The following is a 19,658-nucleotide window of genomic DNA, read 5'->3' on the forward strand; positions in this document are numbered from 1 at the left end:
CTGCTGCAGAACCTCTTGCTGCAACTGCAGCACCACACCACAGACTTTGTGGACCCGCCAATTCACAGTAAAATTTTGTAGCCCCGCCAAGTTACAGCAATCACCTCCACATGTGTTTTCTGGACCATTGCCCACATTCTCCACCATATGTGAGACAGCGCTCACTGCATGTATTGGGGACACTCGCTTAGCAATGGAATTCAGTCACACAGGCACGATTTTCTCTATAAAACAGTTCATGCAGTTTATTATGCAATTACAAACCAGGTCATCCACAGTTGATTATATACTTCATGGAACACAATAGGCAGCAACAGATGACATTAAGTTCAGACACTAAACCAACCAGTCCTCCTTGGCAAGTTCCCTGGGGTGTCCATACGCCATATCAATGACTCAACTCATATAGCACACACCATATTGGTTTGCAGTCTCTAAACATGCTGGACCTTACTCCATCCAGTTACCATGGGTGACCACATAGTTCATTAACTGACCCCTGTCAGTGCACACAGTTCCCCAACTCTGGTTAACATCCAGGATCTCCTGCTCCACACGCTGATTTCTGTCAGTATTCTCTCTCCCAGGGAAGCTGCCGAACTGGGATCACCATCCTGGACAATGCCTTGCTCACCAGGCCACCTGACAGTCCAGATCATCAGACGGGCTATAGCTCCCCCAATGCAGTGCCATCACAGACTCTGCATACATGCCTTTCCATGTGCTCTTCAGGAAGTCCTACTCCCAGGATCTTCCAACACAGGTTGTGCTATTCAGGAAGTCCTACTCCCAGGATCTTCCAACACAGAAGTCTCTCAGTGCGCTATTCAGGGATCCGATCCTACTCCCAAGATCTCCCAACACACAAGCCTTCAGGTCCATGGCTTCTCACTGTGCTATTCTGGTATCCGGTCCACACACAGGACCTCCCAACACACAAGCAGTCCAGAACCTACACAATCTCCACCATGTGACCACACCATGGTCAGATTTTGTACCTGTAAAGTCTTCCCTGGGTGGGAGGTGTGTGTGGTTAGTCAGATCGGCCCAGCTCTCTAACTAACCCTGCAAGCCTCTCTTTACAACTATTCAAATACTTATGGGACTACAGGTTCTTGAACAACAACATTACTGGCTTACAGCGCAGACCCCCTCTGCGACACATACTAGCAAATTTACAATAATGCCAGCCATTATCTCATTATCACCATTAAAGTTACGCCTCCATGCATATCCTAAGGAGCACGCACAGCGCCCCCTAGCTGCAGCATGAGTCACTGCATTAAAGAATAATATATTAAACATTTTATGTTATAGCTCTGCTACCAGAAATATAGTTATTTGATTTTCTTACAATATATGCAACTTAAAAAAAAAAAAAATATATATATATATATATACATATATATATATATACACTGCCCAAAAAATAAAGGGAACGCTTAGCAACAGAATATCACTCCAAGTAAATCAAACTTCTGTGAGATGAAACTGTCCACTTAGGAAGCAACACTGTTTGACAATCAACTACACATGCTGTTGTGCAATTGGAATAGACAACATATGGAAATTATTGGCAATTGTCAAGACACCCTCAATAAAGGAGTGGTTCTGCAGGTAGGGACCACAGACCACACCTCAGTACCAATGCTTTCTGGCTGATGTTTTGATCACTTTTGAATGTTGGTTGTGCTTTCACACTCGTGGTAGTATGAGACGGACTCAACAACCCACACAATTGCCACAGGTAGTGCAGCTTATCCTGTATGGCACATCAATGTGAGCTGTGGCAAGAAGGTTTGCTGTGTCTGTCAGCGTAGTGTCCAGAGGCTGGAGGCGCTACCAGGAGACAGGCCAGCACACCAGGAGACGTGGAGGGGACCATAGGAGGGCAACAATCCAGCAGCAGGACCGCTACCTCATCCTTTGTGCAAGGAGGAACATGAGGAGCACTGCCAGAGCCCTGCAAAATGACCTCCAGCAGGCCACAAATGTGCATGTGTCTGCACAAACGGTTAGAAAACAACTCCATGAGGATGGTCTGAGTGTCCGACGTCCACAGATTGGGGTTGCGCTCACAGCCCAACACTGTGCAGGATGGTGGCATTTGCCACAGAACACCAAGATTGGCAAATTTGTCAATGGCACCCTGTGCTCTTCACAGATGAAAGCAGGTTCATACTGAGCGCATGTGACAAACATGACAGAGTCTGGAGACACCGTGGAGAGCAATCTGCTGCCTGCAACATCCTTCAGCATGACCGGTTCCTCGGCAGTGGGTCAGTAATGGTGTGGGGTGGCATTTCTTTGGAGGGCCGCATAGACTTCCATGTGCTAGTCAGATGTAGCCTCAATCCCCTTGTGAGACCATATGCTGGTGTGGTTGGCCCTGAGTTCCTCCTAATGCAGGATAATGCCCGACCTCATGTGGCTAGAGTGTGTCAGCAGTTCCTCCAAGATGGCTCGTCCATTCCCCAGACCTGAATCCGATTGAACACATCTGGGACATCATGTCTCGCACCATCCACCAACGACACATTGCACCCAAGACTGCCCAGGAGTTGGCAGATGGTTTAGTCCAGGTCTGGGAAGAGTTCCCTCAGGAGACCATCTGCCAACTCATCAGGTGCATGCCCAGGTGCTGTAGGGAGGTCATACAGGCACTTGGAGGCCACACATACTACTGAGCATCATTTCCTTGTCTTGAGGCATTTCCACTGATTTTGGATCAGCCTGTAACTTCATTTTCCTCTTTAATTTTGAGCATCATTCCAACTCCAGACGTCCGTGGGATACTAGTTGTGTTTTTACGTTGATAATTTTTATGTTTTATTGTTTTATTGTTCTCAACATATTCCACTATGAAATGAATAAAGAATATTTCACTCAGTTATATCTAGATTGTGGGATGTTAGTGTTCCTTTTATTTTTTTTAGCAGTGTATATAATATTATACATATATATATATATATATATATATTTATATATATATATGTTTGCCATGAGCATTTTGGGAGCACAATGAGCAAATAGTCATGTATATTCCAACAAGAAAAGATAATCCCTGGCTGGAGAAATATATGCAGATGAAAGCCTTACTCCATTCCATGGTGACATTTTAAAAGAAGCGTAGGGTCATAAACATGGCAATTAAGCTATAACATGTAGTTTATCTTCTCGCCTGCCTTGTAATAGTCAATCGATCTGAAATGACAGTGGAAAAGACCAGAACTAGCAACAGCTCATGTTTGCTGTCATGCATTTTCCTATTCCCAAGTAACACATTATAAAGTGCATACACTGTAACTGGAAGTGGACAATACCTTGGGAAGATTAACGTCACAAATTGATCTAAGCATCAGCACATCCTCTTTCTCATTTGGTAATTTAACCTTTAGGTTTCCAGCGGCTGTTAATACTGATTTAACTGCACTCATGCCATAATCATAGTGATGTTGGGAAGAAAGCTGAAGAAAAAAATGGGAGTTTTATTAGTAAATGTCATGGTAATGTCATGATTGGTAATGCAGAAAATTATTCCTACAGAAAAATGTACATCTACATTGATGGAAATAAGTATTTGATGCCTTGCTGATTTTGGAAGTGTGCCATACGACAAAACTATTAACAGTCTATAATTTTAAGAGTACGTTAAATTTAACATTGAGAGATAGAATATCACAAATAAAATTCAGAAAATAACATTGTATAAATTATATAAATTTGTTGGCATTTTGCAGTGAGAAATTAGTATTTGATCCCCTACCAACCAAGAGTTTTGGCTCCTACAGACCAGTAAGATGCTCCTAATCAATTCATTACTTGCATTAAAGATAGCTGTCTTACATAGTCACCTTTATAAAAAGACTCCTGTTCGCAGACTCAATTAATCAGTCAGACTCTAACCTCTACAACATGGGCAAGACAGCTTTATAAGGATAAAAAAAAAAAACTTTTTCCAGCTCCATAGTAAAATTCAGGCGTTAAATCTGTATTAAATCCTGTTTAAAAATGGTGGCTGTGAAGCTTTCCAAGGGCACACAGGACAATGAACGACGCGTTTCGATCCGAGAGGATCTTTATCCAAGCTATAAATGTGAGTGTGCATTCACAATATATAGAAACTAACAGCGAATGAAATTTCCACAAACAATCACATGACATATCACATGACATATCAAAGGTCCTAAATATCTAAATCAAAACAAATGTAAATGACAACAAAGCAAAAACTCAAAACATTAAAAACATGATAAACCGCACAATTAAACATTAATAATAATACATCAGTTCATTACGCTTGTTCAATCCTGCTGGAGATCGCGTGTTAAAATAATATTTCCAAAAGGCCTCACGAGTGTGGAGACGCCGACTGACGTCACCACCCCGCAAGGGTCTGTTCACATGTTCAATACCATAAACCTGAATAAACTTTGTGCTACGACCATGCTGCGCAATAAAATGTTTAGATGCTGCCGAAGCACTACGGGTTGAATTACCCGTGTGTACTATGTCATGCAAATGTTCGGTAATGCGAACCTTCATCTTCCGCGAAGTACACCCAATGTAAGATAGCTGGCACACAGTACAATCAATTTTGTACACTACGAATGTAGTATTACAGTTAATATACTGTTTTATATTGAATGTCTTCAAATTATCCGAATTATTGAAAATTTTAGTAATGAAGGCATGAGCGCAGGTTTTACAATAATTTGAACCGCATTTATAAAAACCATTAGAATGAATCCACATTTCATCTTTTCTCGTTTTAATATGATACATACTGGGAGAAATCCTATTCCCAATAGTGGGAGCTCTTCTTGACACTATGCTTACACCTGTGTTCAGAATTCTGGCTAAACTCTCATCTTCATGCAAAATTGGGAGAAATCTGTTGATAATTCCTTTTATTTGATTAAACTGAGGACTGAATTGAAAGACAAAAGGTCTTTTGGTTAATTTATTATGAGAATCAACAGAAGAATTTCCCTCCTTGCACGAAATGAGATCCTCATGTTTCTTATGGGTCAAAATTTTTTGAGCTCTATTAAGAGTCCAAGGAGGAAAGCTACGGCATTTTAATTTGTCGGACACTCTATTGATCTCTATATAAAGGTCCATATCCCTGCTACAGTTGCGTTTTACTCTAATGAATTCCCCCACGGGAACAGACTGAATAGTATGCTTAGGATGACCACTATTCGCATGCAAAATAGAATTCCCACTCAATGACTTGTGATGCGTTTTTGTAATGATAACCTGATCCACTATTCCACTCAAATTAAGATCCAAAAAATTAATTAGATTTTTATCATGCCTAAAAGTAAAACGAATGTTGTAATTACTGGAATTGAGATAATCAATAAAACTAGGTATGACAGATACATCGGACCCCCAAATAATGAGCAGGTCATCACTGTTTCTGCCATGCCACCTATCTGGGAAAGAAAAGGGTTAAACACTGAAAAAACAAACTCGTGTTCCCAAAAAGCCATAACCAAGTTAGCCAAAGAAGGTGAGAATTTAGCGCCCATTGCCACACCGGATTTTTGTGAATAATAACCACCATCGAATGAAAAAAAATTGTGCGTCATGAGAAAAAATATAACTTGTAAAATAAAATTACTCAAATCATCTGAGTAATTACTAAATTTCTCAAGATGAAACTGAAGGGCTTTCATGGCTAAATGATGAGGAATGCAAGTGTATAAAGAAATAACATCACAACACAGCCATGAGTATTCAGATGACCACACTTTGTCAGAAAAAAACATTCAAACTTCTTTAGAATCCTTAATGTAGCCTGGGGTCCTGCATACTAAGGGCTGTAAAAGTGAATCAACCCATTCACATAAATGTTCGTTAGCAGAACCAATCCCAGACACAATTGGTCGCTTAGGGGGAATAGCCTCATTTTTGTGGATTTTTGGAAGCCCATGTAAAATGGGACACACCGGATCCTGGACTATAAGATATTTCATTTGTCTCTTAGTCAAAACACCGAGGCTATACCCTTCTTGTATAATTACATCCGCCTGACTTTTAAATTTGATTGAAGGATTGGTTTTGAGTTTCTCATATGTGCTAGAGTCGGACAACAGTTCCATGATTTTGAGGTGGTAGTCCTTGGAATTTAAAACCACCACCATGCCCCCTTTTTCGGACATTTTTATGATTATATCCTCCATGTCAGTTAGTTCTTGTAAAATCTTCCCTTGTCTATGTGAAAAATTATTGGCAGTCTTAATTCCAGCTGTTGAAATATTGTTATGTAATTTTCTCAGTTCCCTCTCAACCAATTCCTGAAGCTTGTCCATGCATTCTGATCTTGTTTGTATTGGATAAAAATATGGATTTTTAATCAATAAATTGTGAGACTGATGAATAACAGTATCATCTGCTGCTTCCTCATGATTCAAGGACTGCAAAGCAACCAACGACACTTGCTCTGCAAAGTCCATAGCTGTAAATTCATTAACAGGCCCCGGATCTTTGACCATCTGAAATTCGCATTTCTTCTGTAATTTATGCCTTTGAGTGCCTCTGCTCAGTAAATCCCGGCAGCCAATCAGGGTGAATTATGGGGTATTTCTGGACACCTCCTCTAAAGGGAGGTGCGGGGTTATTTACTTGCTACCCACTCAGTGACATTGGCCTGCGCCTGCTAACTCGTGCTCCCTCGCCCTCACTGCTATTCGTGCACACTTGCACTACCCTGCCTGCTTCCGCATGCTCATGTCTTAGGCTACGTTCACATTTGCGTTGTGTGCCGCTGCGTCGGTGACGCAACGCACAAGGCAAATAAAAACGCACCAAAATGCACGCAAAAACGCTGCGTTTTGCGACGCATGCGTCCTTTGTTGCCGAAATTTGGACGCAAAAAAAAATGCAACTTGTTGCGGTTTCTGCGTCCAACGCTTGCGGCAAAAAAAATGCATGCATCGCACAATGCAGCACAACGCATGTCCATGCGTCCCCCATGTTAAATATAGGGGCGCATGACGCATGCGTCGCCGCATCGTTTCCCGACGCTGCGTCGGGAAACGCTAATGTGAACGTTACCTCAGTAACCCTTCTTGTTCCCTATATACCAGTACGCCAGTATACTGCCCTGTCTGCATAATCCCCTTCGCGTTTTATGCCTACTTTTTTCACAGCTGCCGCCGCTTCAGTCTTCCAGTAGTCCCATTCAGACTTTTGCTCCTAGTGTCCATTCCGCTCCTGTCTGGTTTCCTAGTAGCTATGCTCCTGGTTCCTGTACCTCTGGATTCCCCTTCCTCCCGTTGTTCCACTCAGTTCTGGTACCTGTCCACTGCTGGAGCAGAGCCTTTTCGTATCTGCTACAGTGGTTCCAGGGACCTCAGGGCTTGTTCCTGACGATCCCTGTATAGGGGTCAGTCTCCAGTAGGCCAGCTCGCCCAGGGGTAGGTCTGTTCCATGTTCCAGAGGGTCCACTCTTAGCGCTCGTGTCCCTGCGGCATTACAGAATAACCAGGCCATGGACCCCACCAGTACCACGTTCTCTGCCCAGAAAAATCTAGCTCACTTGCACCATAATCAACAGCGCATCATGACCTTTATGCAAACTATGGAGTCCCTTCTGACCTCGCTACAGGCCTCCAACCTAGTTAATGCTACCCAACTTGTTGGCCTGCAGTAGGAGATCACTCAGCAGCACGATACACAGGCTTGCATGGTGAGATATATGGCCTCTGTAGATGACCACCAGTATACCTACAAACCACTGCTGCAGCTCCCGTTCAGGCAGCTTCCCGTGACCTCGGCTCTGTGCCCCTGCCTGACTCAACACCATGCCTTGGTAAGCCAAACAGGTACAGTGGAGATCCCAAAATTTGCAGGGGGTTCTTGAACCAATGCCATCTCCACTTTGATCTCCTTCCCCAGTAATACACCACTGACCAGGCCAAGGTGGCTTTTGTTGTATCCCACCTGGAGGGGGAGGCCTTGGTTTGGGTAAATCCCCCCCTGGGAATGCAATGACCCTATAGTTTCCCAGTTGGTGGTTTTCTTAGATACCTTTCGTATGGTCTTTGATGAAACCGGACGGTTGGCATCCACGACTGAGTCCCTGTTTAATCTCAACCAGGGTTCCCTGTGGGTGGGTCAATATGCCATTCGTTTTCACACCCTGGCCTCTGAGTTATGGTGGAATAATGAGGCCCTAGTTTTTGCTTTTTTGCCGTGGATTGTCAGGCTGAATAAAGGACAAGCTTGCAGGGCGACATACTCCAACCTCTCTGGAAGACTTAATCTCCTTGGCCACATGCATAGACCTGCATTTCCAGGAACGGTCTCATAAGGCAGTCAGAGAGATGAGATTGACTCATTCCACTCTCCCAGTCTGCATATCTTCTAGTTCGCGCCAGATGGTGTCTTCCTCAGCGTCTGTACCTTAACCAATGCAGGTGGATCGGGTCAAGATGCTGGAAAAGCACTGGAGGGAGAGATGTACCCATGGTCTCTGTTTCTACTGCAGAATACCTCCCATTTACTGCGGGCCTGTCTGGATAGGCCAGGAAACTCTTCCACCTAGGACAGGTAGGAGAGGCCTTCCTATATGTTTCCGATTCCTCTCCTCCCTTGATCCTGTCTGTCTTGTTGATTCTAGAGCAGAGATGCCATTCAGAGGTGGCTTATGTGGATTCAGGTGCGCGGGCAATTTCATCAGTCTTGAGACTATTTGGAGACTCCAGATTCCAGTACGGACCCTGGACAGACCACGTTTGCTCGCATCGGTGGATGGGAGACCTCTGCAAGAGGCTGTTACCTTGATGACTGAGGAAGTGGAATTACATATTGGGATGCTTCATTGAGAATGGATTGCCTTGTACGTCCTGCCGAACCTCTCGCATCTCTGTTGCTTGGGTTACCTTGTCTCAGTGCTCATGAGCCTACCCTTGACTAGCGCTCAGGAGACATACTCCGCTGAGGATCCTTCTGCCAAAATCGATGCCTGCAAACCATGCGTCCAGTTAACGCTCCCCAGCCTTCTGCCATTTCAACTGAATTACCTCAGCAATATTGGGCCTTTTCTGACATCTTTAATAATAAAGAGGCTGAGAGTCTTTCCCTGCATAGCCCATACGATTGCCCAATTGAACTCGTTTCTATCCACTGTTCCTGCGGAGACTCTGGCCATGTCCGAGTATGTCCAGGAAAACTTGGCCAGAGGATTAATTCAGAAGTCTTCCTCCCCTGCAGGAGCAGGATTTTCAATCGTCAAGAAAAAGGACGGCTCTCTCCGACCTTGTAGAGATTAGAGGTCAGAATGACATCACAGTTAAGAACCGATACCCGTTGCCTCTAATCCCAGAGCTCCTTGACTGGCTGAGATTGGCCAGAATTTTCACTAAACCCAACCTCAGAGGCGCTTACAACTTAGTCCGAGTCTGCTCCGGGGGACCAGTGGAAGGCTGCCTTTAACACCCAGGATGGCCATTATGAATACCTGGTAATGCCGTTCGGCCATTGGAATGCTCCTGCCGTATTCCTAGAGTTTGTCAATAGTATTGAAAGATAGGAGACAAAAAAAGTGCAAATAGGGTCTTATCCCCAGGATTGTTTCTGATCAATTGTGAGAGAACTGCTCACCTGGTAGTACAGAGTACAAGCGTGTAGTTTGTCAGCTGCTGCAGATCCACAGGTCGGCGCTGCGACCTCTCAGAACCGTTATAATAGATGAAATGTGGATTACATCCGCGCTGCTGCGACAAATAATACCTGATTCATATATAGAAGGGTGGCAGCCGAATTTGTTCACCAGGAATAATTCCTCTGGTGGCGACATTCATAGTGAAGGGAGGAGAATGGGGATGGTTGAATCCCTCAAACAATTTCGTGTCCCGGGATCTCGCACACATTTTTATTATATTTTTTTATTTTTTATACCTTTCAATCTGAAAAATAAGTGAAATTTTAGTATATTGTTCATCGATTATAATTATGATAGTAATGATTTACATATGTGTTAAAAATAGCTTGTTTCTATGGAATACGGCTTTATTTGAACTTTGACACTGTCTGTCACATGCCAGAAGACTGCTTGGCGCCGTTATTTGAATTCAGAATGTATATAAGCGGGGCAACAGTACCATGTGTCATATCTCTGTGTGGAAACTTCCTGAAGAAGAAGCCATGAGCTTCGAAACGCGTTGAATAAACCACCCGAACATCTTACAAGTATATCTGGATCTATTATTTGTCGCAGCAGCGCGGATGTAATCCACATTTCATCTATTATAGAGTTTGTCAATAACATTTTCCGCAACCTCCTGTACTCCAGTGTAGTAGTGTATCTGGGTTACATCCTTGTCGTTTCTTCAGACCTCTCTACCCACAGAAGGAGTGTTCATTTAGTCTTACAGTGTCTGAGGGAGAATCGTCTGTATGTCAAGCTCGCGAAATGCCTCTTTGAACGAACCCTTCTTGGGTTATGTTATCTCAGACTTTGGTCTAAAGATGGATCCCAAGAAGATGTCTGCCATTCTCAACTGGCCACGACCCTGCGGGGTGAGAGCTATTCAATGATTTCAGAGATTTGCCAATTATTACATGCAATTCATCCCTCACTTCTCTTCTGTGACGAAGCCTATCTCTTTTCTTACCCGTAAAGGTACCAGTCCCAAGTCATGGACTCTGGAAGCAGAGGACACCTTCTCATTTCTAAAGCAGTCCTTCGCCACAGCGCCAGTATTCCATTGTCCTGAGGCTAACAAACCATTCGTTCCAATTGGTGTACACTTCGTTCACGGGTGTCAGGGTGGTTCTCTCGCAGAGGACCTCCGAGGGTCGGTTGGTTCCTTGTGGCTTGTTCTCTAAAGCATTTTCTGCATCTGAACGCAATTATGCCATCGGAGACCGTGAATTGTTGGCCATAAAACTAGCTCTGGAGGAATAGCGGCATCTCCTTGAGGGGGCCGTACATCCGTTCGTGATCTTTACTGTCCACAAGAATATGGCTTATCTCCACTCCGCACAGAGACTTAATCCACAAGAGGCCAGATGGTCTATGTTTTTCACTCATTTTGAATTTGAATTGCGCTTCCGGCTGGGCGACAGGAATGTCAGAACGGACACATTATCTAGGCCATTTCATTCTGGTGACCTTGAAGACGAACCAGCGCACATTGTGAATCCTACCAATATCATTACTGTGGCTCCTTTGGGAATAACGAGTCTGCCACTGGGTAAGACTTTTGTCGCTGAAGGCGACAGGAATATAGTGTTGCTCTGGGGGCATTCGCCCAAGTTGGCTGGGCATGTCGGAATTAAGAAGACATTCCTTCTCATTTCCCACTACTACTGGTGGTCCACTCTGCGTCTAGATGTTAAGGAATTTGTCGCCTCTTGTCCATCTTGTGCTAGGAACAAGGTTCCTAGGCAATTACCTTCTGGTACTCTGCTTCCTCTCCCAGTGCCATCTACTCCTTGGCAGCATATTGCCATGGACTTCATTACCTCTGGCTGTACCGTCGTCCTTGTGGTGGTAGATCGGTTCTCTAAGATGGCTCATTTCATTCCTTTACCTGGTCTTCCATCTGCTTTGGAACTGGCTAAGATCTTTATTGGAAACATCTTCAGACTCCATGGGTTCCCTCAGCACATTGTTTCTGACAGAGAAGTTCAGTTTACATCCCGCTTCAGGAGAGCTCTGTGCAGACTCATGAAGGTGACTTTGGACTACTTCTCTGCCTACCACCCTCAAACTAATGGTCAAGTGGAGCGGGCTAATCAAGTCTTAGCTACCTTTCTTAGACACTTTACCAATGCCCATCAAGAAGATTGGGTCGACCTGCTTCCTTGGGCTGAGTTTGCCTATAATTATCACTCCAGCGAGTCCTCCACCAATACCCCTTTCTTCATCGTCTTCGTACAACATTCGGGTATGCCTCTTCCGGTTTCCCTAGCCTCAGGAGTACTGGTGGTCAACACTCTGACCCTGGAATTCTCTAAGATCTGGGAGGACATCAAAGGGGTGCTCAACAAAGCATGTGGTAGGATGAAGAGACACACCGACAAGAGGTACCTGGATATTTCTCCATTCAGTCCCGGCGATAAAGTGTGGCTATCCTCAAGGTATATTAAACTGAAGATACCATCGTACAAGTTGGGTCCTTGCTACATTGGTCCTTTCGAGGTTCTGAAGCAAGTAAACAGTGTGGCCTACAATCTGAAATTGCCTGCCTCGCTCCATATTCCCAATACCTTCCACGTGTCTCTGATAAAGCCCGCAATCTTCAACCGCTTTCACTCATCTTCTGGTGCTACTTCACAACCTGTTAGTACCAAGAATATCTTTGAGGTGAAGGATATTTTGGCCATGAAAAAGGTTTACGGAAAAACTTTTTTCTTGATTGACTAGAAGGGTTTTGGTTCTGAGGAGAGGTCGTGGGAGCCATTAGAGAACATCAATGCCCCTCGTATCCTAAACAGGTTCCTCTCCAGTCGTGGTGGGAGGGATTGTAGAGAAGGGGGTACTGTCACCGCTGCTGTGCTTGCCTGTCAGTCACTTACCGGGTCCGCCGCGGTCCGACCTCTCACTGTGAGTTCCTCTGGCTTCTCTCCTGGGTCCCAGCATGCTGTCTCTGCTCAGTCCCGACGTGTCTTTCCTTGACTTCCGCTCCCATGTTCTTCCTGGTGTCTGCGCAGGCGACAGGTCTCTTAAATGGCACCCACGCATTTCATCTGTAATTTCTGCATTTGGGTACCTCTGCTCAGTAAATCCAGGCAGCCAATCCAGGTGAATCATGGGGTATTTCTGGACACCTCCTCTAAGAGGTGCCTGGTTATTTACTTGCTACCCATTCAGTAACCTTGGCCTGCGCCTGCTGCCTCGTGCGCCTGCATCCTCACTGCTATCCGTGCACACTTGCGCTGCCCTGCCTATTTACGCACACTCGTGTTTTAGTAACCTTCCTGTTCCCTATATACCAGTACCCCAGTTTACTGTTCTGTCTGTATTATCCCCTTCCTGTGTTACGCCTACTCTTTTCACAGCTGCCTCCGCTTCGGTCTTCCAATAGTCCCGTTCAGATGTCTGCTCCTGGTGTCCATTCCCCTCTTGTCTGGTTTCCTAGTATCTGTGCTCCCGATTCCTGTACCTCTGGATTCCCCTTCCTCCTGTTGTTCCACTCATTCCCGGTCCCTGTTCACTGCTGGAGACGCCCCTCTTGGCATCAGCTACAGCAGTTCCAGTGACCTTTGGGCTTGCTCCTGATGATCCCTGTATAGGGGTCGGTCTCCACTAGGCCAGCTCGCCCAGGGGTAGGTCTGTTCCACGGTCCAGAGGGTCCACTCTTAGCGCTCGCCTCCTTGCAGTGTTACAGTTGAAAAATGTAAGAATAGTAACAAATTTAGTTGAGTGAAAGTTAGTGCAGGCCTTTCTGTCGAAGAACACTACTTATACAGGCAACAAACACGAAGAAGACCTAGAGTGGGTACGGAAAGTATTCATAGCCCTTTAAATTTTTCACTCTTTGTTTCATTGTAGCCATTTGGTAAATTCAAAAAAGTTAATTTTTTTCACAGCAATGTACACTCCATCTTGACTGAAAAAAAAACAGAAATTTAGATATTTTTGAAAATGTAATTAAAAGGAAAATCTGAAATATTACAAGGTCATAAGTATTTAGACCCTTTGCTCAGACACTCATATTTAAGTCACAGGCTGTCCATTTCCTTGTGATCCTCCTTGAGAAGGTTCTACTCCTTCATTGGCGTCCAGCTGCATTTAATTAAACCAATAGGACTTGATTTGGAAAGGCACATAACTGTCCATATAAGACCTCACAGCTCACAGTGCATGTCAGACCAAATGAGAATCATGAGGTCAAAGGAATTGGCCAAGGAGCTCAGAGACATGATTGTGGCAAGGCACAGATCTGGCCAAGGTTACAACAGAATTTCTGCAGTACTCAAGGTTCCTAAGAGCACAGTGGCCTCCATAATCCATAAATGGAAGAAGTTTGGGACCACCAGAAGTCTTCCTAGACTTGGCCATCCAGCCAAACTAAGCAATCGTGGGAGAAGAGCCTTGGTGAGAGAGGTAAAGAAGAACCCCAAGATCACTGTGGCTGAGCTCCAGAGATGCAGTAGGGAAATGGGAGAAAGTTCCACAAAGTCAACTATGACTGCAGCCCTCCACCAGTCAGGCCTTTATGGCAGAGTGGCCCTGCGGAAGCTGCTCCTCAGTGCAAGACATATGAAAGCCCGCATAGAGTTTGCAAAAAAAACACATGAAGGACTCCAAGACTATGGGAAATAAGATTCTCTGGTCTGATGAGATGAAGATAGACCTTTTTGGTGATAATTCTAAGCGATATGCATGGAGAAAACCAGGTATTGCTCATCACCTGCCCAATACAATCCCAACAGTGAAACATGGTGGTGGCAGCAGCATGCTATGGGGGTGTTTTTCAGCTGCAAGGACAGGAAAACTGGTTGTCATTGAAGGAAACATAAATGCGGCCAAGTACAGAGATTTCCTGAATAAAAACCTCTTCCAGAGTGCTGTGGACCTCAGACTTGGCCAAAGGTTCACCTTCCAACAAGACAATGACCCTAAGCGCACAGCTAAAATAACAAAGGAGTGGTATCAGAACAACTCTATGACCCTTCTTGACTGGCTCAGCCGGAGCCCTAACCAAACCCCAATTGAGCATCTCAGGAAAGACCTGAAAATGGCTGTCCACCAACATTCACCATCCAACCTGATGGAACTGGAGAGGATCTGCAAGGAAGAATGGCAGAGAATCCCAAAATTCAGGTGTGAAAAAGTTTGTTGCTTCATTACCAAGAAGACTCATGGCTGTACTAGCTCAAAAGGGTGCTTCTACTCAATACTGAACAAAGGGTCTGATTACTTATGGCTATGTGATATTTCAGTTTTTCTTTTTTTAATAAATTTGCAAATACTTCTACATTTCTGTTTTTTTAGTCAAGATGGGGTGCAGAGTGTACATTATTGAGAAAATAATGTACTTTTTTAAATTTACCAAATGGCTGTAATGAAAGAGTCAAAAATTGTAACTTGGATTATCCAAATTTGAAAAAATTCTTGTCACACACCACTAAAGTGGCACCAATTTTCACACAGTAGAAATACGTAGTATAAAGGCCCTCTGACACCCCTTCCTCTACAGACAACCCACCATATGGAGACCCAACTTGGATTCTCTAAATTAAAAAAATTATCACACATGGCTAAAGTATCATCAATTTCCACAGAGTACAGACAGTATATTAGGCCTCTAATGAACCTTCCATGACAGGCTACCCACCAGATGGACACCCAAATTTGAATTCTCCACATTAAAAAAATATATATTGTCATACCCCACTAAAGTAGCATCAAGTTCCACTGAGTAGAAACAGTATAATGGCACTTTGTGACCCCTTCAACTACAGGCAACACACAAGATGGAGACCTAACTTGGATTCTCCAAATTTCAATAAAACTAGTCAATAGCAAAATTCAGAAATGAAGGAGTTAAACCTAACTAAATTTGGGGTGCTGAAAATTAAAATGATGCCTAAATTTTGAAACTGGCTCTCGTTCTTATGTTAAAGGGGTGCATTGATATTTCTCACAGCCTTTGATACAACACTAGGCAAAGAATACATCATCAGCCTTTTGTCATCAGTTTTGGACCATCCAACTGACTAATGGATTGCTTCATTAATATTGCATCATCTCCAAATGACTAATGAATGGAGTCATCAGTATTTCATCATCTCTAAATGACCAATGATAGATGCAAAATAAAGAAAGATGATGCAATCCTAATTAAACTTTCATCACACAACTCTTTAAAAGGCGCATGTTCTCCCGCTATCAGTCACAAAGCAATTTTAGCGGTTGACTGATATCATTGTTCAGCTATTTGGTGATGCCTCGGACTTGCACTAATAAAGCAGATCATTTCTGCTATATCTGTGTTGAGGTGACTTTTGAGTCACAAAAGTGAATCTTGACACATGTGGTTAAGAATGCCTACAACTAGTGATGAGCGAGTATACTCGTTACTCGAGTTTCTCCGAGCATGCTCAGGTGGTCTCCGAGTATTTCGGTGTGCTTGAAGATTTAGCTTATGTCAACACAGCTGCATGATTTGCGGCTGCTAGACAGCTTGAATAAATGTGGGGTTGCTAAACAAACAGGCAATCCCCCCATGTATTCAAGCTGTCTTGCGGCCGTAAATCATGCAGCTGCGTTGACATAAACTAAATTTCCGAGCACGTTGAAATACTCAAAGATCGCCTAAGCATGCTCGGAGGAACCCAAGTAACAAGCACACTCGCTCATCACTACCTACAACCTGTATTTTGGCTGCAAAATAGGAGATCAGGAAAAGAGTTGGGCTCCACATACATGCTGTAATCAATGTTCATCACACCTCACACAGTGGTTGAATGGGAAAAGAGGAAAAGAAAATCAATACCTTTTTCAGTGCCAATGGTATGGAGAGAGCCAACTGACCATACTATCAATTGTTACTTTTGCATGGTGCCTCCAATTAGGAAAGGAATTTCTAAGAAAAAGGAGTGGACTTTAGATCCAGCACTTGTCAAACCACAGAAAATTCTGTTACCTCCATTTCATATCATGTTGGGTCTCATGAAGAACTTTGTAAAGCCAATGGACAAAAATGCAGAAGCATTCAAGCATCTCATTTGTAAATTTCCAAGGCTGAGTGAAGCAAAGATAGAGGCAGGAGTCTTCATTGGTCCTCAGATTCATGTGCTTCTGCAAGACGAGGAGTTTCAGCTTTTACTGTGTGGCAAGGAAAAGGCTGCATGGGTAGCATTCCAGCTAGTGGTAACAAATTTCCTTGGCAAAACCAAGTCAGACAACTATAAAGAGCTGGTGGAAAAACTTCTTCAGGCATATCATAATCTTGGCTGCCACATGTCATTAAAAATTCATCTCTTGCCTTCGCATCTAGACTTGTTTGCACCAAACTACAGCAGTGAGTGATGAGCACGATGAGCGATTTCACAAGGAAATTGTGACTATGGAAAAATGATATCAGGGTAATTGGAACCCTTCGTGATAATCCAATGCTTGAATACAAGAGACAAGTAAAAAGGAGCCAAGTATCCAGTGACTAAGGACATATTTTGTACTGTGCAATAACGTATATTCATAGTTAAAATTAAAATTGTTCAAAGTGCTTAGACTTGTGAATTATTAATTATATCGTAGATTTAAACACGCTTGAGTTTCCTCTGAACGCATCTAATAAAATTTGTTTGACAATACATGTGCAGTTTTATATTTGTAGAAGTAATAACTAGGGTTGAGCGACCTTGACCTTTTTAGAGTCGAGCCGTGTTTCGCGAAACCCGACTATCTTAGAAGTCGAGTCAAGTGGAATCGGCCGATTATCGCGAAAAGTCGGGTATCGACCGAAACACGAAACCCAATGCAAGTCAATGGGGGAGCATAGTCGGCAGTGAGTGGAGGCCAGGAAAACACCTACACTGCCCATTTTAATGGCAAAAACATCCATTCTTGTTACAGAAGCTTGTCAATCGTAATTTACCTTATAATAATTGGAAGGCATTTGAAATTGGGGGTCATTTGGCTAAAGTTGTGGGGGGTAGGGCTGGTTCAAGTAATTAGTGGGCCCAGGAAATCTGGACCACGTCACGGCAGTGGAGCAGGGAGAGGTAAGTATTTCAACTTTGCAAGTGCTGTGATCCTGAGCAAGCAGGGGGGGCCCACTCATTGGCATTGGCACTGGCACAGGGCCCCTCAAAGTACAGCGGTGTGTTTGCACGGCGGGGGCGCCTCCCACCGGCAGCAACACTTTTGCGTACTATGTGCCAGTGACGTCGCCAACTAGTATTCCTCCCCCCACCTGATGAAGGAACCTGCACTTTCATCTGCACCTTCCTCTTTGTCCCCGTGTAAGGTGGTATGGTATGCGGGAAGAGGAACCTGACTTTCAGCAGGGTCACAATCTTGTTGTGTAGCGTGCATGGGGAATTTTGCGTTATGGGTCAATGTACCAGCAGACTCATCTATCACTGGCTGGGCAATGGGCAGGATGAGGAGGAAACACAGATATAGGCCCAAAGAATAAAGTTGGCTAAATGCAGTTCAAAATTGGTAACACAGGACTAACCAGGGGGCATTGCAGTGGAGGACAACTGGAATGAGAGGCTGACACAGAGAGTAGGCCCAAATCAGTAAGTAGTCGAAATGCAGTTCAAAATTGGCAACCGTAGTAAACAGGCGGCACAGCTTTGTTCAGTGGAGGAGAACAGCAAGGAGTGGCAGACACCGATAGTAGGCCCCAACCCAACTAGTAGGCCAAATGCAGTCTAACATTAACAACTACTTAACGAGAGCCTTAAAATGGAATTTCAGGACAGGAAACCAGGAGAACAGCAAGGAGCGGCAGACACTGTTAGTAGGCCCCAAACCAACTAGTACGCCAAATGCAGTTGTTCCATTTAACCACTATTTAACAAGAGCCTGAAGATAGAAGCTCAGGAAAGGCAACCTGGAGAACACCTTGGAGTGGAAGACACCGTCTCTACACCCCATACCCAATTTGTAGGCCTAATGCAGTGTAGTTTCCAACAACTACTAAACGAGAGCATTAAGATTGAAGCAATGGAGAGGAAACCTGGGGAACACCTTGGAGTGTAACACACCGTCTCTCTACACCCCATACCAAATTTGTAGGCCTAATGCAGTGTAGTTTGCAACAACTACTGAACGAGAGTAGGAAGATCGAAGCAATGTGGACGAAACCTGGGGCACACCTTGGGGCGGCAGACACCGTTAGTAGGCCCTACCAAAGTTGTAGCCCCAATGCAGTTTTAAAATTCCTAGAGGCTGAAAACAAGACTATTGACGCTCAGCTTTTTTCAAAGGAACACAGCTGTATTGAGTGGCGCAGACAGACACAGGTAGTAGGCCTTAAACCAAAAATGTGGCTCACTGCAGCTTAAAAAAGGTTACAGGGGTACACAGGCAGCATTGCTCTGGGCAGTGGAGGACAATTTCAATAGTGGACCGCAGACAGACTTTGTACGCCTACTATTAAAAAAAGGATGCTCTATGAAATTAAAAATAGGTTCCAGGGGTACACGGGCAGCAGTGGTCTGGTCAGTGGAGGAGTAGTAGAAAGAACGGGCCGCAGACAGGCTTCGAAGGCCTAACATAAAAAAATATTGGGCTGTAGGCACTTTTAAATAGGTTCCAGGGGTACACAGGCAGCAGTAGACTGGTCAGTGTAGTAGTAGTAGAAAGAACGGGCCGCAGACAGGCTTCGAAGGCCTAACATAAAAAAATATTGGGCTGTAGGCACTTTAACATTGGTTCCAGGGATACACGGGCAGCAGTAGACTGGTCAGTGTAGTAGTAGTTGAAAGAACGGGCCGCAGACAGGCTTCGAAGGCCTAACATAAAAAAAATTGGGCTGTAGGCACTTTAACATTGGTTCCAGGGGTACACGGGCAGCAGTAGACTGGTCAGTGTAGTAGTAGTAGAAAGAACGGGCCGCAGACAGGCTTCGAAGGCCTAACATAAAAAAATATTGGGCTGTAGGCACTTTAACATTGGTTCCAGGGGTACACGGGCAGCAGTAGACTGGTCAGTGTAGTAGTAGTTGAAAGAACGG

The 19,658-nt window shown here is 44.2% G+C and overlaps 1 protein-coding gene across 1 annotated transcript in view; it reads right to left on the reverse strand.

Moving 5' to 3' along the window:
* Window positions 1–19,658, reverse strand: part of LOC138674484 (dynein axonemal heavy chain 3-like) — a 3,367,401-nt gene that overhangs the window by 1,801,864 nt on the left and 1,545,879 nt on the right. The window contains 1 exon segment of the mRNA XM_069762320.1: window positions 3,324–3,467. Coding sequence (XP_069618421.1) covers window positions 3,324–3,467 — 144 coding nt within the window.

Source organism: Ranitomeya imitator, chromosome 4, assembly GCF_032444005.1.
Source record: "Ranitomeya imitator isolate aRanImi1 chromosome 4, aRanImi1.pri, whole genome shotgun sequence".
NCBI classification, from domain to species: Eukaryota; Metazoa; Chordata; class Amphibia; order Anura; family Dendrobatidae; genus Ranitomeya; species Ranitomeya imitator.